Below are 27956 nucleotides of genomic sequence, written 5' to 3' on the forward strand. Positions count from 1 at the left end.
CATTAGCAAGTGTGAGCACCTCTGTTTTGGCAGTTTGTAGGTCTGGAGCATTCAGGTGCATTAACATAATACCACAAGAGAGCACATTTACTCCGAGGTCAAACCGTGCAATGCTCAGAGAAACTGAAAAACAAAAACCCTTGAGCTACATCTTAGACTCTGCAGGCTTCAGTAACTCATTAAATATTAAAGTTCATGACAGTACAATTAGAAAAAAACAAGTATGACTTGTTTGGAAAGGTTGCCATGAGCCCTTTCTACCCCCCCCCCCCCCCCCAAGAAAACAAACAAACAAACAAACATGGAAGCATGGTTTAGGTTTCCAAAGTTGCATCTGAACAAACCACAAGACTTTTGGAACAAGGCAAGAACAAAGTGGAGATGTCTGGCCATAATGCACAGTGCCGTGTTTGGCAAAACCCGAACAAGCACAAAAACACCTCAGACCAGCTTTCAAGCACGGTGGTGGAGGGGCGATTTGGGCTTGTTTTATAGACACAGGATCTGGGAGCCTTGCAGTCATTTAGTCGGCCGTGAACTCCTCTGTACATGCAAATATCTGGAGTCAAATATGAGCTCCAACAGAAAGACTGAAACAGGAAGGAAAGGTGCTGCAATCACTCAGCCTGACTGAAGTGCTGTGGCGGGATCTCAAGAGAGCTGAGCATAAGAAACAGCCTGCAAACCTCAATAAACTGAAACAACACTGTAAAGAGGTTTGGGCCAAACCTCCCCAACAAATATGCAAGAGACTGATAAACTCACACAGAAAGCAAACACCTGAAATTACTGCTCCTAAAGGTAGCTCTACAAGCTGCTCAATCACTTGCACTTAGTTTTTCACAGAACTGACTGAAGAAAGAAAGCTTCCTTTTTCACACCACTGTAGATACTATTTTTTAAACCATTTTAAGCTGCTGGGAAGAGGAAAGAAGGTTGAACAAAATGAATGTGGTTCTATGTGGAAACCCTGTGAGCAAACTCCTAGATGCTTTATATTAACTAGATCCACAAGGTTTAAGTGCATTCAACCCATTTGAGCTAAAACCAAAAATGTGTCTGTTTTTTTTAATTTTCACTATATTAGTGATATTATATGATAGTGATATATATATTGCTAGAAGCCCTTTGTACCCCCCCTTCCCCCATTTTCCACTATACTAATATTAGTGATAGAAATGAAAAACAAAAACAAACAAACATCCTGGTGTTTTAGTTTAGGAGGGCATTGTTTTGAGTAGGTTTCTCCTGGCAGTGTCCAGGTGGAGGTGGTGCTGCCTGGCAGATGCTGGCCGTGCACTTACGTTACTTCCTGCCGCTGTGTGTTGGCAGTGGCAGAGGTGAGGTGCTGCTGCTGCGCATTCAGCTCTCAGTCATCTGCTGTGCTCTGGTGGAAAAAAGCGGCCGACGGATTATCCAGCTCCCCTAACAGTGTTAGCTATTCGGCTAACAGACAAGCCAGCAACCGAGAGGAGCCATGAAAAGCCGCCGGAGCCGGTGAAAGTTAGCCACGGGTTACTTTGGGACTTTAATGCACGCAAGGATACCAAAAAGGAGGTTCGCGGGTCATGCCGTCGCCCCCAGCGGGAACTTTTGCCTAGAATTTCCACTTGGGAAGGGCTAGCTCGGGGGGCTAGCTCGGCTACGAACTATTTTTAATTGGCTTTGGGCTCAATGGCTCTCGCTTGTTTTTCCCTGTCATAGCGACAGCTTGGAAAATTGGGAGAGGCCCCCTTGTGAAGTTCATGACAAACCAAAGGCCGGTTTTGAAGCTTAACTTCGGACGACTAAACTGGCAAGGGAGCGAAAATGAAGAAGCAGTTCAATCGGATGAAACAGCTCGCCAATCAAACAGTCGGCAGGCAAGTATTGTGTTCAGCTCCGAAGCTTTACAGGCGAACTAGCAGACACACTTTTCTTCTTGCTGTTCTGAGCAGCTTTCTAAAGCTTGTTGGACCGGAATTTAACTCTTAACCTTATTGTAAATTAACACCAACTTGTTTGGTAGCAGTTCTGACTGTGAAATTCAAAGAAAGAGAGTCACATGAACTGATATTAATTAAAAAAAACCTAATAAAAGGAAAGGCTACACTGGCAAGTAGAGCAGGTTTCATGAATGAATCGTTTGACAACCAGACTGAAGGATGAAAAACTCTTAAGGCTGAACTGATTTAGCAGCTTTTCAAATGGTTTTTTTGGTAAGTGCTTATGTAGAAGAGGGTGAAGATTTCAAACCTGGCCATTTATTATTAGAGCATTAAAAAACAGTTATAAAAGATACTGGGTTTCCTACCATATCAGCTGTTAGTCATATAAAATGATAAGAGGCTGTGTCTGATATCTCATGAACACTATACTGATTATGTCTGTGACAAAGGGGTTAAACCTTTGCTGTCTAGTCCATGTCTTTTCCTGCTTGCCCCCGTGCAGCTGAGTGTAGGCATCAAATTCAAGCGCTGTGCTGACTCTAAAGCCTATGAGACCGTGGCAGTGGCTTTATGTGCCGCCTCCACTTTTATTTTTGGGTTGTTTTACAGTTAAAAATAGCCCTCTTTTATTCTTGACGGAGCCCTTCACTCAATAATGGGTCTGAAAATCAGTGTTTTAGCTCATCTCTCTTTAACACAACGCTCTTCTGGTTGATTGGCTGACCCTTGCAAACAGAAAGTTTGAGCAGCTGCTTCAGCGCTGGCATCCAGAGCTGTGTGGCTGAGATCACTCCAGAAGTGATATCCTCAATTATTAAAACTGTCTGAAATGGAGCTTTAAAGCAGTCCAAAGCCTGAGATATGGTTTAATATTCACATCCGTCATTGTAATCATATATAAAGGAAAGAAAACAGAGAAGAGCATAGCAAATCTCCTTTCGTCATTCCTTTGAATTTGAGGCGTGCGGCAGTGTTGAGGCTAGATCCGTTCTTAGAAAAAATAAGTAAGGGTTTATTTTGTCGTGTGTGGACCTGTCGGCAAGTGCTTTTATGTTTCTGTGTGATGACACATGCTGTCCCTGTGTAACTGGATATCTAAAGCTGGCGATAAGCTCAGCCTTGTGAAAACATGAGGGTGAGACATGTCAAAGGATCTTTTCACCCTCAGAGGTTTTTCTCATGATGTCAGGTGTTATGGGTATGCACCTTAGGCAGATATTGGGCACAGCCAACAGTGGATGGTACCAGATAAAAGACCCTAACAGGTGGGTTCAAGGATTTTTTATTTTATTTTTTTACAATGGTTAACAGTGGTTTAAAAAATAGAATATATAAGTTGCAAAATCCAAACTCAAAGCGATTTAATTTCAGTTTTATTTCTATTGTACTGTTTTATATGATTTATATATCAGTCAGGCAGTGCAGATATAGGATGACAGATGTGTGTTATACACTTTGCCTAATTTAGAAATAATTTGTGTAGTTTGGACTTGTAACATTTATAAGTAATAAATCGACCAACTAATCAGCAGTAAATGAAAATGCACATGAGCAGACAGGGCTGGCAGAAAATAAGTTGTTGGCAGCTTTGTTAAGTTGCGGTTATTAGTGTGTTGATGCGCATTCTGTGTTTACTTTAGCAACAGCAGCACTGACATGGAGGTCTATGGAGATATTCTGCTCCTAAAGCCAAAAACTCAGGACCAGGAGAAGCAGGACAGCTGGAATACTCATAATTCCCTGTCTGCACTCAGCAGCAGTAAATTAGAAGTGGAGAGAGTGTAATGCAGAAAACAGACACGTGTGTGCATGCAGTAGTTACTTGCTCTTATGTATGCACAAGTAGGGTTAATCCCTCATACACTCATATGCACGGCCTTCTGAGTGAGTGGTCTGTCAGCGGTTGGATTTGGAGCAAAGCGAGCATGCTCTGTTTCGTCCATTATGTTTGTGGCTGCTTGAGTCTGCAAAAAGCCTGGGAGTGCAAAAGGCCGTCTCGGCCGGCCCCCCTGGGTTCCTGTGATTGTGCGAAGGCAGAACACTGTGTCCGGCGAGCAGCCGCTCTGAGGAAATCTCTCCTTCTACAAACAGGAAGCTGCGTCCCAGAGCCACGCTTTCTAAAGAAGGAGGAGAGAGAGTTTCGGGAGAACTGATGTTGAATCAAGACAGTGAAACAGAAAGATAGCGGCATGTGATTCATGTTGGGGATTTTATTTTCTCCTCTCCTTTTAGATTACTGTGGCTTGCTGTCAATGAACTTTCTGACCCTTTGTCTATCTTTGTTTGCGGCAGGTAATGTGCTCAGATAGTGACACCTTTGGAGGAGATAACTTGGCAATAGGAAGTTATAGACTGTGACTGCTGTCTGCATTAAAATGAACGCTCACAGACCTTGAATGAAGTGAGAATTTTACTCCATATAACTTTCAGTTAATGGGGACTTCATATGCTTTTCCTATTTTTTTTTGCCATACAGTTGATGATCTGCATATTAAACATGAACAAAGCCTCCGGTGAGTTAAAAGTTACAGCTTCAGGCTGCTCTAAACACTTTGTTTCAGATAGTTTTTCTGCTTGTGAGAGAGCGTATATCCTTAATATCTTAGGCACGCATCAAACCCACAAACCTGCCATTCAAAGTTGATGAAAGCATAGCTTAAGATAAGAATTATTTTGAATCGGAGATCTACTCTTGTTAGAGAATAAAGCATAAGGAGCTGGAAATGCACGTCACATGTCTTATCTGTGTTTCATGTCAGTAACTAGAGTGACAGTAACACTTTGGCAATAATGGGTGGTGCTGAAGTGTGAGACAAGCACATGTATGTATGGGAACTCGGACATAGATGAACCAGAAAAACATCTCAAATGTTTAGAGTTTTTCAAGTTAAGCATGTTGGCACACCCCACTGCCTACCACCTCAACTAAATTTAGATGTGTGTGACATAATCTGGGTTGCAGAGGTAGATTGCCACAGTCACTTGCATCTCTTTTAATTATAGCTGCTTTGTTGTGTGCCTCTATTCTCCCAGGCGTGCGGTCAGCACATTGACAAATACTTTTAAATATCATCCTCTCAGCTTGCACTGTTTTCATCAACGCTTTTATCCTTCTCCCCCATTGTTAATAATTAACTGGCTTTACAAACAACAATATTATATAATCCTCTTTTGATGGTATATCTAACAACATAGCTGAGTGTTATGCAATTTAATCATGCATTGTATTTGAAAGTCCTTGATCGACTTGAAGAGAGGCTCAAGTTGAAAAGAAACTCTCCCTACAGGAATCAACAAAATGTCACCGTAGAGCTAACAAAGATAGGTGACTCTGGGCGTTCCCCCTCCACATTAACAATGGCATGTATCAGCTGGGATGCCTCTGTGGCACTGGTAAGCTATGCGTGCAAGGTTAGGCTGCTGTTTCCAAGTGTTGCTTAAAACCAAGCGCTACATCTCAAAGACTGAAAATGACAGTGTACTAACAAGATCACTACCATGTGTCTCAATAATGGTTCCATCATAAAAGAAGTTCAAATAACTTAGAAAACTGCCTGTCACCAGGGGAAAAAACTGGTGGTTGTCAAGTGACTGCACTGAATATTTTTTGCATTTGGTGATTGACTAAAAGTATAGTTGCTTGCTTGGTTGAGTGTGGAGTCAATTCAATTCATATGTTGCCAAATCACAACAGCACTCACATCAAGGCACTTTATATTGAAAAATACAGACCATACAACTTTACAGTGAAAATCCCAACAATCAGACGTCCCTCTTTCAGCAAGCACTTGGCGACAGTGGTAAGGAAAACTCCCTGTTAACAGGATGAAACCTTTAGCAGAACCAGGCTTAGGGAGGATGCAGCCATGTGCCGTGACCAGTTGGGGGTGAGGGGAGGAAGAGATGACGAAATAAAAAGCACACTTTAGAGAGAGCCAGAGCCTAGTAATAACTAATGATTGAATGCAGAGTGGTGTATAAACGCATAATGAGTAAACAACCCAGCGTCCAATTTATCACAAGGTTGTCTGGTCGGAGGTCACCTGTCTCCACCCAGCTGCAGTCTGACTCACACTGATTGCTAATTTGCCGACGCGTTGCAGTCAATCTGAGCCAGTCTGCGCTGAAGAGCACATCTCGTGTGCACACGTGGCTTTGTAGCAGGTGACTCCATCTTATAGCAGTTTAATCGCCGCCTTGATGCACCACAGTCACTTTGAAGATGGCAGCTAATTATGAGTGGTTGCTGCAATTTCAAAGCAACCATTTCAAAGCCAATGAGATGGCACTTCATTGCACACAGCCACAGTAATTACTCTAATAGTAAACATGGAGCTTATTTAAGTTTCAGTTTGACAAAATAATTTTTAAAACTCATTTTCTGCAACTTTCTGTCATATTTGAGACTTTTGAATCAAGAAAATAATTGTTGTTTGCATCCCTTTTACGGTTTTGCACACTGGACTGTAGTTTAATTACCTAGTTATTATTAGAACATTTGGATATGAATATTGGTGGTTAGCTTTATCTTGATCTGTCTCTATACATCTTTGCTGTTCATCCCCATCTTATGCTTCAGGTTAATTTATCGGCTTACGTAATCAGCCACATTAGATGCGCCGTATGAGCTGAGTCACTCCATTATACCTCCAGCTCCTTTCATCTAGGCCCAGTATCCATTACCGTATGCCTTAAGCTGCCAACTGTTGCTGCTGTAAGTGCAGACCCTTTTTGGCTCCTGAGTTTAGTGACTGTGTTGAGTGGCCGGTAACAGCCGCTGTATTGTGTTCACGGCTTTACTTAATCGCTTTCTGCGTTCATAGTAGATCACCATGGTTACCATTCTGAACAAGCAGCATCCACGGCCGTGCAGCGAGGCGCTCTTGTTGTTAAGAAGTCACATGCAGCGCACAGTTGACACACTTTTCTCCAGAGGCTGCTGCTTCAGTGAGGCACGTCGGGGTCAGCTCTATTCACTGTCAGTCAGCTGATGCTGGCAAAACAATTATTGTTTTGTTTGTTGTTTGTCCTCTGATCTGGCTGCACACAGCCTATTTTTGACTCTGTGACACTGCATTTAAAGGTTTAAAGTGTTGCTTTCAGGTGAAATACCAGCGTCTCCACGATTGGGCACGTCATAAACACACCTCACCAGGTTCCTTTGTTCACATCAGCATCAGGAAGCTTAGCTCAGGGATACCAGTCAACTTCTTGTGTTTCTCTTGGCTTGTAAATGGTTTAGTCTGGTTTCGATTCAGCTCATAAATCACACATGTCATTAATTGGGCCAGTTGCAAAATGGATTTAAATGGCATGAATATGGCAGTGAGTTTTTTAAGTGCCTTTCCCGCAGTTTTTGTTGAGGTACCCTAGAAGTGTGGCTACTTCTTATTTTTTATTATTAATATGATCCTTTCTGTTAGCAATCAGAAATATGATGCATATTCTTTCAACCAGCTACATTTAGGCCAGCAACTGGAAATTGCTGATGCAATCGCAGGGCTGTGAGTGCAACACCTCAACCTTTGCATTCATTCAGGTTTTGCAACAGAAAAACAATAAAATGATATATTTAGGGGTTTTTTGTTTCAAAACAGGCAAGGGACCTAAACCAAGGGTGTCTTGCAGCATCTACATGAACAATTGAACAAACTGGTTGGATAGTATGCCCTGTTTAATGATCTGTGAAACTGTAGCGCCACTTGGCCAGCTTAGGCCTCAATCACACAGGCCTGTATTTTCCAACTGGTTGGCAAGTGTTTTCTGGAGGTTGCTGTCAGTCACTGGTTGGAATCAGACACAAAGAGGGTACTGCTCTCAAAACCTCCTTATGATTTCTTTGGTTGCTAACATATTTAATCTAAAATTAAATTAATTAAAATGATTCTAGACATAACCAAGTGGCACAAGGGTGTGATCTGTAGTGTTGCAATGAAGGGAAAAGTACTTGATTTTTAAGATCAGGACCACACCAAGAGCACTCCAGCATGTACACTAGACCAAAACATGGATTGCATATTGTGGTTTTGTAATCACTTTTTGCATGTGTGCACATTACTGTGTGTGTGTGGGGGGGGCGTTTGCATTTTTCCACATCTATGTTGAAGTCTTGTCTGTAGGTTTCTGTGGGTTATTAGATGTTTTACTGTGGCTTTCTTCTGGAGAGCATCTTTCCATTCATCTCAGATTCCAGATTATTCTGGTTTGGAGTCTTTAACTCCCCCCTAATCGCCTCTGAAAAACATAAATAAATAAATAAATAAATATTTGTGCGTCTTTCCTTCGGACCCCAAACCTATGGTCCCTTCTCTGTCAGTCTGTTTCTCCTTGCTCCCTGCCTCTGTGTGGTAATTGAAAGCAGCTGTGTGGAGGTTACCATAGTTCATAGAGAGCAGTTTTTGGAGGAGGGCCCAGGATTTGTTTAGAGCTCAAATCTCCCAAAATTCAGGCAAATGACCGTCTTCAGGTTCTCTCAGTTGGAGGACTGAACCTGCACTTGGAAAAGTTTGCACAATAATTGGGCACAACTGCATCAGTGTAGACTACTTAAATGTCATGCCTCCCTTGCTTGACTCACAACTAGGGATGGGTATCGTTTAGGTTTTATCCGATACCAGTACCAAACCGGTACTTTTGAAATGGTGCCGGTGCTTAAACGGTGCTCGAACCGGTGCTTAAAGAATGGAGAACACACACTTTGTCCAAAAACCTCTCATGTTCAGCTGTTTTTTTTGTAAAAAAAAACAAACAAAAACAATGTTAGCCTTTTCTGCAGCTATAGGGGATTTATGGCATCACTCTTGGCTGGAAGCAGTGCTTAAACAATGGAAACAACACAAACTTTGTCCAAAAACCTCTCATGTTTAGCTGTTTTCCACTTTTTCTTTGGTCATTTTAGCCTTTTTGGCCAGGGTGAAGGGAGCATCTGCCATCAAACAAGAAGACAGCCGCATGTAACTACGACGGTGTTTGCTAGTTCACCTTACGTGCATTAATGTAATAACGTGGTTAGCCTACTCAACGTAAATTACACAGGGACAACATTAAGCTACTCACGCAGAGAAGAACGGCTGCTGCTGCCATCATCATCCGTCATCATTTCTGCTACACTGGCAGGGCTAGGGGCCAGGACTCTCCTCTTCGGGTTTTGGGGGGATGTTGCTAACTCCGGGTCTGATAACAGACACCACACTCGCAGTAGATGTGCACGGTGTGAGGTCTCGCAGCAATCTATCAAATTCAGTGCATTTCTTGGCTTTTAAAAAAAACGCTATGCATCGCCAGGTGTTTCATTGGATTTGAGGTGTTACCTCCTTTGCACAGTATCACCTTAAAGCACTTGTTGCAGGCTGCTGAGTTTGCATCTTTTGCTGTGAAGTACAGCCAGACTTTTGGGCATTTTTAATCTGTAGCTCTGCTCTAAAAGAACGTATGTACCTGGGTCCGCCTACTATCCTCGGAAACACAAAATGATTGGCTAGAATTCAAAGTGTATCACAGCTCAGGAAAAAAAAGCACCGAAATAAAGCACCGAAATGTGCGCTGCTTTTTGGTCTGGTTACTACCGTTTATGTCAGAACCATACCGGTACCCATCCCTACTCACAACCATTTATTAGTTCATCCCTAGAAATTCAGATGTTGGCTAAAATACAGCACTTATTCATTGGAAGTATTGCTTGTATGAGCTTAATATAACTATGGCACACAAGGAAAAAAAATAACAATACAGCAGGCAGTAAACTGTCCCTTCTCTCTAACAAGAAGCCACCACCCCGTGTGAAGGCATTAACAAGCAGTCTGAGGTGTGCCTGTGTTTTCCCAGCCTTCTCTCTTTAAGTGAATCTAATCTGTCTGACCTCTTCAAGTCCAACTATTAGTTTGCTATTAATAGTTCAGGCAGAGCAGGGCTGCATGCTGTGCGCATGAAGACATGAGTCTGAGCTCTTGCAGCTTAAGGAAATCAAGGCTTGTTGAGCAAACAAGAAAGCAACTGAAAGAGTAAACAGAAACACACCTTCTGTATTGTTGCTCGTTTTATTCACTTTAAGGACACACTGAAGTTTGAAGAGAAACATGACTTGCTTGACTGCTTGAGCCATGGAAACAAACTAAAAAGATCAACACACTCTTTCAACATTCCCACAGATTCCAAGGGCACAGCTTTGATTTTAATTTAACTGTGGAAGCCAGCGTTTCAGGGTTAACGTCATTTCCCTCAGATATTTTTCAAAGTGTATTGAACCACTTGTCTGCCGTCATCTGTCAGTGCTAATTTGTGCTCTCTTGTTTATTTTTTCTCACCCACAGAGCAGAGAAAACAGAAGTTCTCAGTGATGACCTCCTGCAGGTAAATCATTAACCGGACACTGTAGAGCTCTGACCAGCTCTCAATGTGGGCGTATGTGTCAAGCAGGGGTTGTAGCTGGTTGTGCCATTGTGTCTGTGTTTTGTATGAAATCAGTTTTTATTTACATCTCTACAATTAAAATATTTGGAACAGGTTAATTGATGACATGTTCCTCAATAAGGAACCAGGAGTGCTCTCAAATGCACTGAGTATTGAATCCAGCACTCCACTGTGGTGCTGACACTGAGCTTGAGCTTATCGTCTACTGAAATTTCTAAAGTATTGTGTAGTAGTGTATAACTGATTGTCATTAGTATTAGATGTACAATGCTGTGGAAAAGTCTTGAGTCACTCCTCATTTCTTTATGTTTGACTATAAAAATAAACAATACATGCAGTGCTTTGTTGAAATATCTGATGTATAAGGCTGCTGCCGATTGGGAACCAAAAATTTCCCTTTTGAGTTCATCACCTCTTGCTACCGACTTTAAGTCCTTGAGCCTTTTCTCCCTGTTTCCCTTCCCCACAAATGGCTTCTTGACAGCCAAACTAAAATTGATACCATTTCAGATTCTGCTTTAGCAAACAGTAACTGGATCAACTGAAGGTCCAGATGCCTTTCAGGTCCTCTGTCATTTCTTTGCTGGATTTTGTTCTGTCTCTCAAGGACATGAATTTGCTCTAGATGGTTTTTTACACCTGCCAACTTGTGCAACAAGTTGAAAAAAAATATGTATCTGAAAATGGGCATCTACAAGGACTGGATAGAAAATGACTGAAACCAAACCAGAAACACTGCAAAACTTTCAGAGGGGCTGGAGAACAGTTGCTTAAGACTTTCTCAGCTTCAGCAGATTAATACTATAAATTTGCCATTCTGTTGCTGCTTCATGCGACAGTTACAGCCACAGTGTAGGACGGATCGCTGTCGTAGGAACTCGATCTCAACAGCAGTCAGACTGTACAATATCCACACAAGATAAATGCTGTATAAAAGCACATGTATATTTTATCATTCCCACTGCACTTTATGTACATTATAAAAAAAAATATTGGTGTATTCTGGCTTTTCTTTTTTTCTATTTAAATTTTTCTAATATAGCTCTAATTCGCCCTTTCTTCCTGTCGCTTGTGCAGCTGTAACAAGTGAATTTCCTCAGTGTGGGATTAAATAAAGTCTATGTTTATGCCAGTTACTTGTCTTGTCTTCTAGGGTAGTCACTGGGAGCACTTTGCTGTTGACTTCTCGGTACTATGAAGTGACGAGCCAGGACATGAATTTCAACCACGGAAGCGTTAATTTTTAACTTAAAGAGTGACTTCACTGAGTACTGTAAAATTTAGCAAAGAGTTGTCATGACAAGTGCTGGGTGAATAACGGTATATCAGTGCATTCATTTGAGTAGTACTTGTGTAACTCATGTGGCTGTTGCTGGTACAGGTGAGAGTCACCAGGCACTCTGAGACACAATATTGTGATTTTTAACATTTTGAGATATGCCGAGTATTGAATAACATATATTATAACATCTGTAGTACTGAATATTGTAATAACGTATATTGCAATTTATCACCTTTTTAAAAACTGCTTTGTCTATATCTGTTTTAAACGATAAGATACAATCATCTCACTTTGGCTAATTTTTGCTGCAAGATAAGATTGTCAAGCACGCCATCACTGTCCATAAATGTCAGTCAGTCTGCAATTGAATGTTGCAGTCGAGTTGGCAATTACATGCAGTCTATTTCTGATAATATAGCAATTAACTGTGATAAGTCTTGAAAATCACGTATCTGTTGCTGCCTACAGAGACAGAAGTTCACAACACCCTCACATTCCAGACACAAGCTGCAGTCGGTCACAGAATATGTAAAAATTCTGTGCAGCCACTGATTTTTGTAGATGCAAGGAGGTTGCTGTCTTGTTTTTACTCATGTGACTGAACAGGTAGGAGACAGCTTTGTTAGGCTAAGTTTGTCCAGTGTTGAATGGTGTTACGATTAAGCTGATTTAATGTTTACTTGGGTAACGTTAATGTGAACGTGCTTGAGATGAGCTCTCTTGTTTGTAATATTTAATTTATTTCATAAAAAAATTTCAAATACTACATTGATACAATATCACCATGCTAAACATTGCGATACTATGATCTATCAATTTCTTTCCACCACCTCATTGCTAGAAAAGTGCTGTGAAGCACATGCAAAGTACTTCTGAACTCTGCGTGCAGAGCAGCAGATATATCTGTCTGCTGCCTCTGAGCTGATCTGAGGCAGACAGCAGGTGGGGCTGGGGCAGAATACTGGCTGCTCAGCAAAGACATTCCAGCAGTGAACATGGTCTCTGTTTTAATGGGAGATGAATATAAACTGTCAAGGAAGCTCGGCTGCCTTTGCGCTACTTCCTGCAAAGAGATGCAATGTCCATCACCCTCCATTATTTTCATTGGTCTCTGCACTGTCACCTTATATTGCTGATTATCTAAACCAACAGTAAATGAGAGATGATGGACGTGAAAATGAAGTGAGCCTCATATGGACAAAATGCACATTTGAGTGACAGCTAGAACATCAGATTCAGAGCCAGCTGGACTTACTATAATTCAAGTGGACAACAGTGGTGACTTTAACCGCTTGGGGTGCTTTTTCACTGAAGAAAGGAAGTTATATTTTTCTGACAATTGACTTTGACCGCTCCTCAAAGACACTGTTGTTCTACGTCTGTCTGGAAATCAGCTGTTGTTTTCCTGGAATCAGTCTCTAGGATCTTTCTGATAAAGAAAAATGGAGTGAGTCACTCAGAGATGGCGACTCAATCACCTTTAATTTCTCCGAAGGCTGCTTTCACTTCTTGTCTTGAAATAGGAATTCTCTGTTTGTTTCTTAGTAAACTTTTGTGTTGTCCTAATGTTTTTGCAGAAGACAGTTTAATTTGTTGTGGTACATCTTCTGTTAATACCCAGTGATAATGTATAATTTCCAAAAATGCTTTTAATCCCACCTACTGTATAGCCACTACAGCAACAAATACTCTGCTTTGGCAGTAGATGTGTTGAGTATTGTTAATTTCTCATTTCTCTCAAGGGCCTTCTGAGCATGACTTAAAACGCTAGTAAGATACATTAGCTAACATAATGATTGTCTATACACTTAATTAATATCCACTGAGGTTCTAATACATACCCTCATAAAAAAACAACAACTTTGTTTGGATGTACTGTATAGAGGTAAGTGTGGCCACATCAAAGCAGTAAGAAAATCCTCATTGCATCTTTGTATCCAAGCAGTGAGTCGAAAGAATTCTCATTCATGTTTTTGTTTTTTTATACTGTCATGTTGCACACCTTGGTGCCCATTTGCAACCACTGTAACTCACTCAAAATGCCACTGGTAGAATATGGATGAACAACAAGTAAAGATAAACCAGTGCTCCAGTTTTTTTAGATCCTTAAATAGCTTCCAGTTAAATATCGAGTTTAAGTCTCATTATAGATAGATGTCATAGATGTGTTTGCTTAGTACATCCCCAATAGGAACAAGGACCAGTGATAACAATAATGACCACTGTAAGTCCAGGCAAGTATTCTTAGTAGTTTATTTTGCTCCTGTCCACTCATAAAATCCAGTTAAAGCCTGCATGTTGGCATGGTAACCCACTAGTGTTGACTCAAACCTACATTAGACGAAGGTGGACAGTTTGTTCCTGAGTGTCTGGCTAGAGATAATCGAATTCCCTACGTAATCACTGCTTACTATTAATCTGCTATTGTGCCTATGTTCATGTTTTACTTATTTGTGTCTTTATTAAGTTTGTCTGTAATATATTTGGTTTTAATTAATGGCACTTTGATTAATCTCTTTATGTAATAAGGGATGATGGAAGTACTGTCTGAGAAGCAGCTTAGATTAGAACAAAATAGAATAGAAAAGAATAGCTCTTTATTCGTTATACATGTAGAACAAAATTGTGGTTGCTCAATGCCAACTATGCAGGAATAAAATATAAATGATAAGACAGCAGGCAAAAATAACAAACAGGGGAAATGTACAGAATCAAGAAGAATATATGCAAAGCAAGAGAAAGGCGCAGAATGCAGAACAAAGTGCAGTCAGGTTCAAAAAGTATTTGAGCAAAGACACAATCTTTTTTTGCCTCTGTACACCACCACAGTGAGTTTGAAATGAAACATGGTGCGATTGAATTGCAGACTTTCAGAACCATTTTTATATGTAGACCCACATTTCAAAGGCTTCGGATGGATAAAATTCCTTTGGAGTCTGTGACTGTCTGAAGTCAAGAGCCCATGGACGTCACTAAATGCTGTATTTCCTCTCTTGGGATGCTCTGCCAGGTCCTCAGCTGCTGCTTATTTGTGGGCCTTTCTCCATTCTGTTTTGTATTTAATAACTGGAAAGCATGCGCTGTTGGACTGAGATCACATGACTCAGTTGGCTATTGAAAAGAACCCACTTCTTTTCCTTGAGAAACTCTTGCTTTTGCTGTAAGCTTTGGGTCATTACCCATTTGCACTCTGAAGTGTTGTCCAAGCAGTTTTCAGGATTTGAAAGCTGAGCAGAGAGTACAACCCTGTGCACTTCACAATACATCCTGCTACTTCTATCAGCAGTCACATTATCAGTATATCTTAGTGACGTAGTTCCAGTGGCAGCCTTACATGCCTCCACTATGTTTGACAGGTGTTGTGCTATGCTTCAGATCATGAGCTGTTTCTCTCCTTTTCCATCTTTTCAGTTGTCAGTCCAGTACTTGTGGAAACTAACCAACTCTTTACAGTCAGCTTCTTTCTTAGCTCGATTGCCTCAAAGCGGTCCTCTGCTTGATCCTCCGAGGTGGGAAAGAGTCAGCCAGCATTCCTGTGCCAGCTGCCTGCCCATTTCTTCTTCTCTGTATATAGCATCAGTCCACATGGGTACTGCAGAAGTACTTCAGAAATATCGTGTTGCCAGTGTAATAAGTTCGGAGCCACCTGTTTGAACACTTCTGTCATTGATCCCTCCTGCAAACAAAGAATATTTTGTTTCCCATCCAAGGCTTACAGAATAATTCCACCCTTAATGCGTCATCTCAAGCTATTTTTTGCTCTTTCAGGACATGTTCAGACATGTTAACATCATTTCTCTTAGGAACCAATAAATAAACACATCCACTGTCTGTCTTTTTCCTCCCTGTCTGTCCTACATATTATTGGGATTCCCTTTCCTATGACGCATCATGGGATTGACCAAGTATTGACCTCATCACACGGCAGGAGGGGAAAAAAACACGCCCCGCTGCTTTTCAGCTTCTTTTCGGATCTGCCGAGACTCCTCAGGATAATTTATTCTTTCTCTGGCCCCACTTTCTAACAATGTAAGGAAGAAAGTTCCTGCCATGTAATCCAAACATTTCCCATACACCCACACAGGAATTTAGGCCCTTCTAGAGCATAGGGAGGGGAATCCCCTGAATGTTTTTGTACCAGGCACTAAATGAACTGGGTCTAATCACTGTTCCCAAGCCTATAACGCGTGTATCCTTGTGTTCATGTGTGTGTTTTGGTTAGATTGTATTTAAGCCAGCTGTTTTAGGAATGCCGGGGGCCACCATGGGTCGGTACTGACGTAAGAGCACAAGGAGAGGGGAGGGAAGGGGCGGCACACGGAGGCGGATATCTGCTGTGCAGTTCCTGCGTTCCGACTCCGTTCTGTTTTTGGAACACAATTGTGCGGTATTTGGTTTATCCTCCTCCTGAAGTCGCCTCCCTCCATTTCTGCTCGTGTTACCGTCTAGATCTCACTGTTCCCCTTTATAATTTGAACATCTCGTAAGTGCATGTTTAGCGCTTTGAGACATTTATAGAGTTCTGATTTCTCACTTCAGTAGAAACCTGTTCTGTGAAGTTGCTTTCCCATTTTTCACAAGTAAGGCCAACTTTAACCAATCCCTTGCGTTGTCACGCTGTGTTCACCAGGCTTCTAAGTACATGTGAACAGTAACTCGCCATCAGCCCTTCCATTCCATAGCGACAGTCGGCCTAATGTTGACGCTGACCATCGCAGTCAGACACCTGGCACGACAAGCACAGTGAATAGTGACCCTGGGGCATTTCAGTTGGCCTCTGTCCTTCAGCCTGAATAGCTGTAACTTCAATCAATGACAGTATTATATCTGGTGTCAGGCTAAAGGCACAGAGTGGATCTGTGGAGTCAACTGAGTAAACAGGAGAAAGTCTGTGTAATCAAAAAAGCCTTTTCAAAGCCAAAGAGCTGCTCGCCATGGGTCACATCTCGGTGGGCGCTGCTGGGAAGACATTTCCGATGAGTCACGTGTTTCGAAGATAACATTCCAGCGTTGCTCCGCAGGAGCAGGCCTTATCAGTCACGCTTGAACTTTGACCCCTGACCCTGACAAGGCCATCACAAATCATATTTCTGCATGGAGCTGGAGCTCATTAGCCCTCAGCTGGGCGCTCTGCCATGTTGGGTTGTGATGACAAGTTAGTGGGGTTGATGAGATTAATCTAAAGTTCTTTAAAGAGGCTGGTTACACTTTTCCTTTTACAGTGGTTGACACTAGCGTAGTTGATACTACGTTTAGTTTTTGCATAGGCCAGTACAGACAATAACATCAGTGACAGCACTATTAAATTGTCTAACACAGTGGTGGACGTACAGTAACATAAGTGTAATGTATTTGTGACACAGTTCAATGTTCTCTTAGGTAGTGCAGAGACGAGGAAAATAGTTTTGTTGTCTGAGGTCGTGCTGTGCTTCTGGTTACTTGGCATCATATTTCCACGCTATCAGAGGTTGGCTCCGACTGCTTGTCTAGCCGCTGATAGACTTCCTCAGCTTCAGTCTGGGATTTTAACAGAAAACGACACAAATAACTGCTAATCGGTTGAGTTGACAGGTTATGGGCAGGATTCATCACTTTTGCTGTCTAACTGCTGCATAATTATTCTGTTATTAGCCACAGCGGCTATCGGGTATAGTGAATGTTTAGCATTTAACATGTGCACTTTCCAAGTTACCTTAAAGTGTTGCTCAGTGTTGTAAACATACGCTACTTCAGCTGCTAGTGGGGGGCAGAGCTGTGTCAAGTTGTGTATCAACTGCATTTTCTCTCTGTAATCTTCATTGCTGCGTTCCAGTTACCTTGGAAGTTGGGTGTCGGTCACTTCTGAGTTATTTAGCTTGTGGCTCTATATAATGTTAGTGACAGCTAATATCCCTCTCATTGGTTCTGACTGTGATCACTGCAGACCCACCCAGCTGCTGTTTAAACCTTCTGTTTGGGATGGGCAGCCAATCAGAAGATAAATGAAATGTAGGCAGGTAGAGGATGACGTGGTGGCTATGAGTCATGTGAAGTACTCTAAAGGAGTGCCTGAGCCTGGTTCTGCTGGATGTTTCTCCTTCCCACTGTCACCAAACTGCTTGCTCATTGTGTTTTTCTCTGTTGCGTTATTGTACGGTCTACCTTACAATACAAAGCGCCTTGACACGACTGTTGTGGTGATTTGGCGCTTTATAAATAAAAATATGGTTGTCTCCTTTTCTAATTGTGATAAAGTATAACATTTCTTGGGTGTTTGTGTTCTCAGTGTGCTCTTTCTACCTCAGCAAAAAGCTCTTTATTTGCCTAAAATCTCTTCTTGTATGTCTTGTGCACAGATTGAACGGCGCATGGAGCTGGTACGCGTGGTGTCCCACAACACACACAAAAAGATGGTGTCGTGTCTACAGGGACACATCGGTGCAGAGGCAGAGAAGAGACATGTAAGCCATCAAGCTTGTGGCTATAAAACCTGTTAAAGCAAATCAAGCAGCTGTTGCAGGATTTAGCTGTTCCTCCCACACACGTCGGGTTCTTTTTTATTTATATATATTTTTTCCTTGAATGTGTCCACAGTAGGAAGCACAATCTATAATTTCTCTTTTGTTTTGTTTTTCTACCCTACACCACCCAAAATATCCACCTCAGTCTGTACCACGCCTCTATACAGGAAATGGTCAGGTAAAAGCACTTATTCCACTTCTCCAATCCTCAGCACCACTTGCTCCATTTCCCATTTCCAGCATCTGTCATCTTCATTCACTATGCATGACACACTCGGCTTTGGGGATTCTCTCGATTAAAAACAGGATGCTGCACACACATCAGTGTTTATTCGCTGATGTAAATCATATAACTGTAAAAATAAGCTGTCATTTAGCAGAAGTGTCACTTCCTTAGTTTTCGTCTTAAATTGTATTCATGGTCTATTTTTTTCCCTCTTCTGCTCAAAAAGCTCGCTTCCTCTTTCTGAATTTACGCTTGATATGTTCAATGGAAAGTCCTAAACCAGTTTTCCATTGGCTTGACCTTGTATGCATAAGTTCATGTGTTTGTGCACCCGCATCTAATCACTGTTTGCATTTTTTCCTCCACTAAACACACAACAGAAAAAGCTTCCCCTTACGGCACTGTCCCAGGCAATGACTGAAGGTGGAAGCCAGTTGGGAGAAGACTCCTTAATAGGGTGAGTGTGTGATTGATTGACACCAGAAATCTAATTGCCTTGTCTGGGCAACGGTTGCCGATATAGAGCAGAAGCACCCCAGAGAGTGTGAAATGCAAGGTCTCACATTCAGGGTAAGCGGCCTTCCCGGTTCTGTTTGTCTGTCAGGGGCTTTCAGCAGTTCCCTTACAGAAGAATCAGATCAGCTATTCTGGCGCTCATACGCAGAGTAGTTGAGGATCTAGAAAGTAGATGTCTACAAATCTACACTGCAGCTATGAGTCTGTCTGGAAAGAATAAGGAAGGGGAAGTATGAGAGTCTGCTTGCACATGTGATTCAATCATGCCAACAGTTTTATTGATATCTGGAACTCGCTGTTTCTCGTGTCAAGGCTTATAGGTTTCATATCTGGGAAAACTGCAGCTCAAAACTGATTCACTCGTAGATAAAGTGTCACTAGGTCACTTTGTGCTCCTGGCTTTGAGCGGCTACAAATGATGACATCAGTGACCTGGTTTTGTTCTCAGCTGTTGGCTGTGGACAGATGAAGGCCTGGTTACGCAGACTGTGGTCCTTCTGTGTTGTTATGTAAATTCCATTTTGCAAAGAACACGTGTGATTACACTGGTTACAGAAGACCTAACATCCACATCTGTTAGTGCGGATATGTTAATGAGGCATATGTGTGACTTTGCTTGATTTTAACAGGCCTGTCTCTCTCTCTCTTCATGTGCTTGTCAATAGGAAAATGATGGAGGTGTGCGGAGATGCAGAGAATCGTCTGGCATCAGAGCTGATGCAACATGAGCTGCAGATAGAGAAGGACGTTCTGGATCCACTTAGCCAGTTAGCCGAGGTCAGAAACCCTACGCATTAATATTAACTTAATATAAAGGAACTGCTTTTTGAATGGCTAAAATATCAGCTGCACCCATTTCTCCACTTTAACTGGTGTCATTTATACTTTATATGATTAATTTTCTCTTGCTTTGTGCTGCCCAACTCCAAATGAACGAAAGCTTTTTAGTAAAAAGCAGCTAGTTGCTAGAGCAGTGACCCATTATGGTGATTGTCCTGTGTTTTTCGAAACATCCCAGCCCTCATAACACTAGCCAAAGTATCCTTGTCCTAGATACTGAACCCCGAGTTGCTCCTGATCAATTCACAAGAGTGTGAATGTTGGATAGTAAGCACTTAGGCATAGAAAAAGTGCTTGTGTGGATGAGTGAATGAGACGTTTTTTAAAGCTGTTCTGAGTTAGTAACTAGAGTACAATAGTGCTATATAAGAACCAGTCCATTTAACAATTACCATATTTTATTAAACCTCCAATAGTCATGCAGGAAAATCAGTGGCAGTGCCTTGCAGGTCTTCTTCAGAGGTATATTTTCTTAAGCTTGGTGTGTTTTAACCATTCATTTAGGTGGAAATCCCTAACATCCTGAAGCAGAGGAAACAGCTGGCCAAACTGGTGTTGGACTATGATTCTGCCAGAGCAAGGTGTGTCTGAATGTCTTTCTGCTTGTTAGGCGATGCATTCTAAAATACCTGGAACTGCTAACACAGTAGCATAAATCACATTTATTCACAGGCATTAACTTTTTTACAGTGCCCACATTTCAGATTGCCGTCTGCATTTCCTGCTTTTTCCTCTTTTCTTTCCGTATTCAGATGGTTGCAGGCAACCAAGTCAATAATCTCAGGAACAAACACTCAAGCACTGACGGCCAAGGCTGACTTACTCAAGGAAGAGGTGGATGAGGCCATGAACAAAGTGGAGCTTTGCAAGGTAATCTTTATGTGCAAACATACTGATTCATTTCTGCAAGTCTATATCAAGGCAAACTACCAGTCATGTCAAATCATCAAATCAGGACCGTATCGAAGAAATGCCACTTGCAAGGTCATGACCTGATTGATAATGTAACTCAACTGATGCCATTAAATGTAGACTACTTTATTCATGGCTACTTGTTGTGTTTAAGACTACTTGGGCTTAAAAGCAATCACATAGCAGAGTTAAAGTGATCTGAGTAAAAGAAACTGGAAATAGGCCTGGGAGTAAACTCATTAGAGCAACAACTGGACATTCCAAGACCCTTGGAATGGCCGGTTTGCTGACGCATGCAAACTGACTCTGTCCTGTCAGCTCTCTGTGTGTTTGTGTGAATCTACTGAACTGAGTCACTGGTGACTTTAGTGTCATGACTCCATGATGTGTGTTTCTGTCCAGGAAGTACAGAACTTTCTGTAAAACTTAGGATTTATGAGTCGTGCGAAGCTTAACCGGCCACTGACGCCTGAACTTGTGCCACCTGAAGCACTTTTCCATTCGAGGGATGACATTAGTAGATATGATCCTCTTTAATAGCCTCACTAATTCCCCTGTTTTCCCTTATAAATGATAACTTAACATCATCTTTATATATCTAACATCATGCCTTTTTGTTTCTTCTACAACAGGATCAGCTTGCTGCCGACATGTACAGTTTTTTCTCAAAAGAAGGCGACTATGCCCACTATTTCGTAACGGTGAGTTCACTGTGTCAACAAGCCAGCGCTGTTGTTGCATGACTTTCCGTGGGAACATTCACAGCTGCAGAGTAGCTGTGGGGCGGATGCTTGGCAAGCTGTTTGTATTTACTTTGCTGTCATGTACTTTACTGCTCTTATTATTCTGCTGTGTGTGTCTCTCTGTTTCTGTAGCTCTTAGAAGCTCAGGCAGATTACCACAGAAAGTCTCTCACTGTTCTGGAGACTGTCTTGCCAACCATCCAGGCTCAGCAAGGTATAAGATATGCAAACATGCTTTAAGCACACACACCTGTTTAGCACAAAATAGTGCAACGTTGTTATGGGGAAAATAAAAGTCACTTTCCCATGCATAACATGTGACGTGACCCTTTTGCTTATTTCTTGGAGGAACCTCCTGTACCTCCTTCCCAGCAGCAACCTCTGTTTTACCCGTTTTTTTGGCTCCCCCTTTTAAATATCTACTTTACATGGAAATTCACTCATATGTGTCCTGACTTGCAATGAGGAGAATCAAGTTTTCATTCTCAGCTGACTCTAGAAATCCAAAACCGCTGCTTTCAGTTACATCCCGCCAATCTCTTTTTCTTCCCCACGTTTTGACATTGTTAAAGGTACAGCGTGTAAAATATCACCACTAGATGGTCAATAGATTACAGATTGCAGTCAACTGAATTCTGTCTTCTTACCTTGTCAGATTCGAGTGCATAATCTTAACGACGCTGGCTGCTCTAGGACAATCACTTGGCCCTGTTTCTATTACTATTTATTATAACATAGTTGAATATTATCAACACTTAGCAATAGATCAGGAATAAAATGAAAATGGATATGTGTTAATTAAATATTTTGGAGTATTTTGCATATTAACTCCATGCCTCTAGCTACGGTGGCCGTTTTAGGACAAACAACTCTGGCTGCCGTTCATCTGTAGTGTGTAGGCGGTCAGTGCGCTGTTTACCTCAGCTGCTCATCCTCGTCTATTCACGGGGAGAGGAGGAGACTGCAAAACTTTGAAAAAGGTATCCAAAGCAGTGTGATGAGTCAGGAAAGCTCACTTAGCTGTTGTTGTTGAAGATGGCGGGGCTTCCACCAGTCTGTGCCCGCTCCTTTGTATATTTAATGGGTTAATTCTAAGTTCAGTTTTTTGGAAAATGTAATAAATAATCATATTTATGAGTACGGTATTTTTCTTTTCTATTAAATAAACTCTAAAAATGACTGACTATACCTTTAAAGGGGTCCTGACATTAAACAACAGTCCTCGACTCTGAGAATTTTAGGATTGTGATGTCTCCTCTCAGTTTGTTTTCATCTTACGTGCACTCTTTAGCTGTGTCTTGTTCAAGGAGTTTGTTTTTTCTGCATTAAACGCATGTGGTCTTACACAGACTAGCCTGGTCTCCCAGCATGTGGCAATGACTCATGAGCTCCACACACACCCACCTGGTTTTGGAGCGCCCCACACCACCCCAAAATTCTTTCCCCGGCCCTCCCTCCTTACTTGCCTTTAAGCTCACGTGCTCACACTCGCTCATAAACACATAAAGATTACAGAACAGTCACTTCTGTTGGCTGAGAGCCTGTGGTTATTATTTGGCGACACCTTGTAGGGGGAGTTTTTTTTTGTTTTGTTTTGTTTTTTTTTAACAAAATGGCCCAAAGGGAAGTTTTTGACCCAGATATCTACCATCCAAACCAGTAACAGGCCTTACTCACACTTATATGTATTTTACAATTATAATAATCTGGTCTTTCATGTGTTTCTAATTCCACTCTTTGCTCCTTTCTTCTCCTCTCTATTTATTATTAACTCTCTTTACATTCAGATTCATGGACGGAAAAGCCGGCGTTTGGCACTGGTTTGGATGAACACCTGAAAAGGAGTGGGAGGGAGATCGCCCTGCCAATAGAGGCTTGTGTCATGATGCTTCTAGAGACGGGCATGAAGGAAGAGGTATGGAAGTTATAGATTGTGGCAGGGAGTGAAGACGAGATACTGATTGAAATTTAAGTGCTTTGGATCATCGAAGTAAGATATACGGTCACCAGATCCTTTCAGTTAAACCTTATTAGTAAGTGGTTGCTTTATGGCCGAGATTCAGTAAGGTGCTCGCAACCTTCCTCAAAGATTTTGGTTCATATTGACATGATAGCATCACATAGTTGCTGCAGATTTCTTGGCTGTGCATCCATGATATGAATCTCCCATTAAACAACATCCCAAACGTGCTCCATTAGATTGCGATCTGGTGACTGTGATTTGAGTACAGTGAAGTCATTGTCACGTTCAAGAAACCAGTTTGACATGATTTGAACTTTGTGGCGTGGAGCATTATCCTGCTGGAAGCAGCTAACAGAAAATGGGTACACCGTGTTCATAAAGGAAGGTCAGCAACAATACTCAAGCTGTGGCATTTAAACAATGTTCAGCTGTACTAAGTGGCCCAAAAATATCCCTCAAACATTACACCACCATCCTGAAACAGTGTTTTTTACATCCGATTCACCATCCAAATGTTGCAATAGAAAACAAGACTCATTGGACCAGGCCATGTTTTTCTCTTATGAAATGTAGCCTCTGTGTCCTGTTCTTAGCTGACAGGGGTGGTGCCGAGTGTGGCTTTCTGCAGCTGTAGCTCATCGGGTTCAAGGTTCAGAGATGCTCTTCTGCATGGAGTGGTTGTAATGAGTGGTTATTTGAGTTACTGTTGCTTCTCTGTTAGCATGGTTGTGTCATTCGACTTGTGGCACTGTGGTGGAAAATGCCAGCAGATCAGCAGTTTGTGAAATACTCAGACCAGCCCATCTGCCACTTAAACTGCCTTGATGCTTCATTTGACCTTCAGCGGGTCATCTTAATCATGTCTATGCACATAAATTAATTCATTTGCTGACTTATGATTAGATATTTGCCTTAAGGGGCAGTTGAACAGTGTATAAGGGAGCAGCCCAAAGCAGCTTTAGAAGAATTTCCATTTTTGTCTTGTTGCTGTTTTGCTTGTTTAAAATGTGCTCGTCCGTTTGTTAATATCAGTTGGAAATAGTGCAATAAGGGAGTTGTCATCTAGCATGTAGCATGTATCAGCTGCATAACTACGGTGATTAGTGCTTTGCTGTCTCATAGGGTTGCCAAGTGGCAGCATGCATGATGAGAACAGTAACTGATCGAGACAACTGCCCGTGCAGAACCACAGGAAGTGTTACGACTGTTTGACAGCTGATCTCCAAAGGTGCTGATATGTGATCTAAACCACTCAAGAACGTTATTGGAAAAACGTAGACGCACTGCTCCAGAGAGTGAGCGAGGATTTTGGGATCGGTCTTGTCAACAGCTGCACTTAAGCCAAATAAATAAGAACAGCAATCTTATTAGCATCATACCGCAGTGAACACTTACTATGGTGAGGGCAGTTTCTGTGCTCTTTATCAGACTGGAACCTATCAGGGATGACATATCGCTTTAAGAAAGCACAGACTTCCATGTTGTTCTGCATTTACTCAGTGTGCTCCCGCCAAAGTTTGATTTCTATAAGAGGTTTTAGTACAGCCTCTTTTTAATGCTTTTGATAGGTTGTCGATGCTCGTTTTAGAAATCAATTCTTATCTAGTTTGATGAGCTTATTGGCTTTTACTTTATTACTCGTTTTAACCAGTGAACTAAAAGTAATGCTGGCATTTTAATTAGAAGTGGCATAAACGGCTCGACTGGTCATTGAGAAAATTGAAACTAAGCTTTTAATTGTTTGTTTACACGAACATCTAAGGAGATGGGCAAATTGCAAATGATTTTCCGTAACGCTGTTCCAGAGAAATGGTCGCCATGTTATGATGAACGCGAATAGACATGAAATGTTTACGTCTCTCCACCCTGATACAAATTTAGAATACAATGTGCTGGGACGTGGTCGTCTCCTGTCCATAAATCAGAAGGTTTTGTTTCCCCTGTGATTGTGTAAAAAGGGAGGGAGGAAAGAGGGCAAGTGTTAACTCCAAAGCACATTATTTGTTTCCTGATTCATTCCTCTGTGAGCCCAGTCTGTGTCATTATGGTGTGAAGACAGCCTTTGTTTATGTGTAAAGTAAATAGCTCGCTATGCTGTGACTGGTGGGTGTGTTTGTTTGCCTGCTTTAAGGTTTCATTGTGTGCAGCTGGCAGAGGGAGTATACGTAGTGGATACAGAGTCCGTCTGTAACTGTGTGTGTGTGTGTGTGTGTGTGTGTGTGTGTGTGTGTGTGTGTGTCAGGGTCTATTCAGAATTGCAGCAGGGGCATCCAAGTTAAAGAAGCTAAAGGCGGCGCTCGACTGTTCCACTTCACAGCTGGAGGAGTTCTACTCTGACCCCCACGCTGTCGCTGGTACGTTCCAAACCGGCACCGTTCTTCAGCTGTTGTATCTCTTAGTGTAAAATTTGGACCAAAATCTAAAAAGCAAGCAAATATTTGCTGTTTATTATAATTAATGTTTCTTTCAAACTTTGTCTTTTCTTCTTCATATTTCAGTGACAAACTCAGGGATAGTTCAGTTTCACTCTTCACGATTCTAACTGATAAATGGCGTAGCGGCTCGATTTTATTTCATCTACATTTTTGCCTGTAATAGTGTTTTTAAATAAAACTATTGTGCACATGTGTGGTTACAGGAGCACTAAAGTCCTACCTGAGGGAACTCCCTGAACCTCTAATGACCTTCCAGCTTTATGATGAATGGATCCAGGCATCCAGGCAAGGCTCTAAATAGTCCTGCTCAATCTATCTTTGCACAGCACATGACAGATTCAAGTTTTACTTGCCATCTGGAGATTACACCAGCAATTATAAAGGACGGAAACTTCAAAAGTTGATAAATAAACTTGTAATCAAAGGTTTTTAATATGCTTCTTTAAGTTTCCTGTATAATGTGAGAAGTGAGAATGATGACAAAAACTCTCAAATGAATTTGATTAAAATAAAAGCAGGGTAGTTTATATAAACAATTTTAAATTTGCCATGTGAAACCTATAAATAATTAAATTTTAATGCTTTATTTTGGTGGATTTGAAATACATATTTTTATGTATATTTTTGGCTTCTTATGTCTTCCATAAATAATGAGCTGTGCTGTTATTTATCTACTTTCTTCTATCATTCTAGTGTGTCAGACCCAGACAAACGGCTCCAGGCGCTCTGGGTTGTATGTGATAAACTACCAAAGAACAACAAAAACAACCTGAGGTCAGTCGCTGAAACCTACATAGGGACTGATTTTGCTTTTGTCTGTCACGCAAGACTATTCTCAGCTCTCTGCCCTCCGTGTTTTCTTTTAGGTATCTGGTGAAGTTTTTAGCCAAACTGGCTCAGGAGAGCGAGCAGAACAAAATGACCCCTAGCAACATTTCCATTGTCCTGGGACCCAATTTGCTCTGGGCCAAGACTGAAGGGTGAGCGGGCAAGACAGAATAATCTGTTGCAGCTTACTTGTCAGTCATGTTTAAAACAAGGGAGATGTAACAGTGTCTGGGAGGTCAGAGCCTAGTCTAGGGTGGTGAAGAAAACGTAGAAACGATAGTCTGTTATTTAAGCTTATTTCAGTTCATCCCTCATTATGTCAGAAAGCATCTAATTTTTGCACATCTATGTATGCACACCCAGGAGTCTGGCTGAGATGGCTGCAGCTACCTCTGTGCACGTGGTGGCCATTGTTGAGCCCATTATCCAACATGCTGACTGGTTCTTTCCTGAGGGTAGGTCTTGGGTTTCCTCTATAGCTGCTTATTTTCAGTCTGACCTTATTTACCTTCTTTGAAGCCATTAGTCCTATCAGTATATACGGCAGTCATGGGGAAGGCAGCTGATATTGATTGCCTTGCAAGGCCGATAATCAGGAGTGAAAGGGGACTGAGATAAGATGACCAAGGTCAAACAGTTTTCGTACTTTAGAGGCTGGCTGGAAGATGTCTTATACATACAAGTTGCTTTAAACACTCACCAAATCCAGTGAACTGAAGAACTAAATGAAAGTAAAACTCCCTCTTACTGTTAATATGTAACAGAGTCAGTAGTTTACATGCTGGGTTAAATAAACACACACGCCCCCACTAATATCTTAGAGAGTCACACCTCGACCAGGTGCTTTTGGTGGATTCCAGAAAATCCCAAAGACTTGTTCATCCAATTCTTGTTTTTTAAAGTCATTAAGGATGGATGGTGTGCATTCATTGCATCCTGGAAAAAAACTGTTTAACAAAATCATGAAAAGCCAGAAATACCATGACATCCATACTGATGTTGGATGTACAGTGGGGCAAAAAAGTATTTAGTCAGCCACCGATTGTGCAAGTTCCCCCACCTAAAATGATGACAGAGGTCAGTAATTTGCACCAGAGGTACACTTCAACTGTGAGAGACAGAATGTGAAAAAAAATCCATGAATCCACATGGTAGGATTTGTAAAGAATTTATTCGTAAATTAGGGTGGAAAATAAGTATTTGGTCAATAACAAAAATACAACTCAATACTTTGTAACATAACCTTTGTTGGCAATAACAGAGGTCAAACGTTTACTATAGGTCTTTACCAGGTTTGCACACACAGTAGCTGGTATTTTGGCCCATTCCTCCATGCAGATCTTCTCGAGAGCAGTGATGTTTTGGGGCTGTCGC

The 27956-nt window shown here is 41.6% G+C and overlaps 1 protein-coding gene across 7 annotated transcripts in view; it reads left to right on the forward strand.

Moving 5' to 3' along the window:
- Positions 1-1309: 1309 nt before the first annotated feature.
- arhgap17a (Rho GTPase activating protein 17a) overlaps positions 1310-27956 on the forward strand; it is a 36555-nt gene continuing 9908 nt past the window's right edge. For 4 of the 7 annotated variants that reach the window (XM_086303031.1, XM_086303027.1, XM_086303029.1 and 1 more), the window contains exons 1-16: positions 1310-1862; positions 10238-10277; positions 17955-18059; positions 18265-18297; positions 18726-18802; positions 19527-19638; positions 20206-20282; positions 20454-20571; positions 21246-21314; positions 21489-21570; positions 23144-23271; positions 25562-25673; positions 25958-26039; positions 26448-26528; positions 26621-26734; positions 26946-27037. In XM_086303031.1, coding sequence (XP_086159157.1) covers positions 1810-1862; positions 10238-10277; positions 17955-18059; positions 18265-18297; positions 18726-18802; positions 19527-19638; positions 20206-20282; positions 20454-20571; positions 21246-21314; positions 21489-21570; positions 23144-23271; positions 25562-25673; positions 25958-26039; positions 26448-26528; positions 26621-26734; positions 26946-27037 — 1375 coding nt within the window. In that variant the 5' untranslated portion in view covers positions 1310-1809. The remainder of the gene's footprint in view (positions 1863-10237; positions 10278-17954; positions 18060-18264; positions 18298-18725; positions 18803-19526; positions 19639-20205; positions 20283-20453; positions 20572-21245; positions 21315-21488; positions 21571-23143; positions 23272-25561; positions 25674-25957; positions 26040-26447; positions 26529-26620; positions 26735-26945; positions 27038-27956) is intronic. The other 3 variants (XM_086303033.1, XM_086303034.1, XM_086303030.1) reach the window with 2 other exon arrangements.

The sequence above is a fragment of the Aulonocara sp. 'chitande type north' Nkhata Bay genome, linkage group LG8 (assembly GCF_057382095.1).
Source record: "Aulonocara sp. 'chitande type north' Nkhata Bay isolate Kocher_YH1m ecotype deep benthic linkage group LG8, A_spYH_male_GT1.1, whole genome shotgun sequence".
NCBI lineage: Eukaryota > Metazoa > Chordata > Actinopteri > Cichliformes > Cichlidae > Aulonocara > Aulonocara sp. 'chitande type north' Nkhata Bay.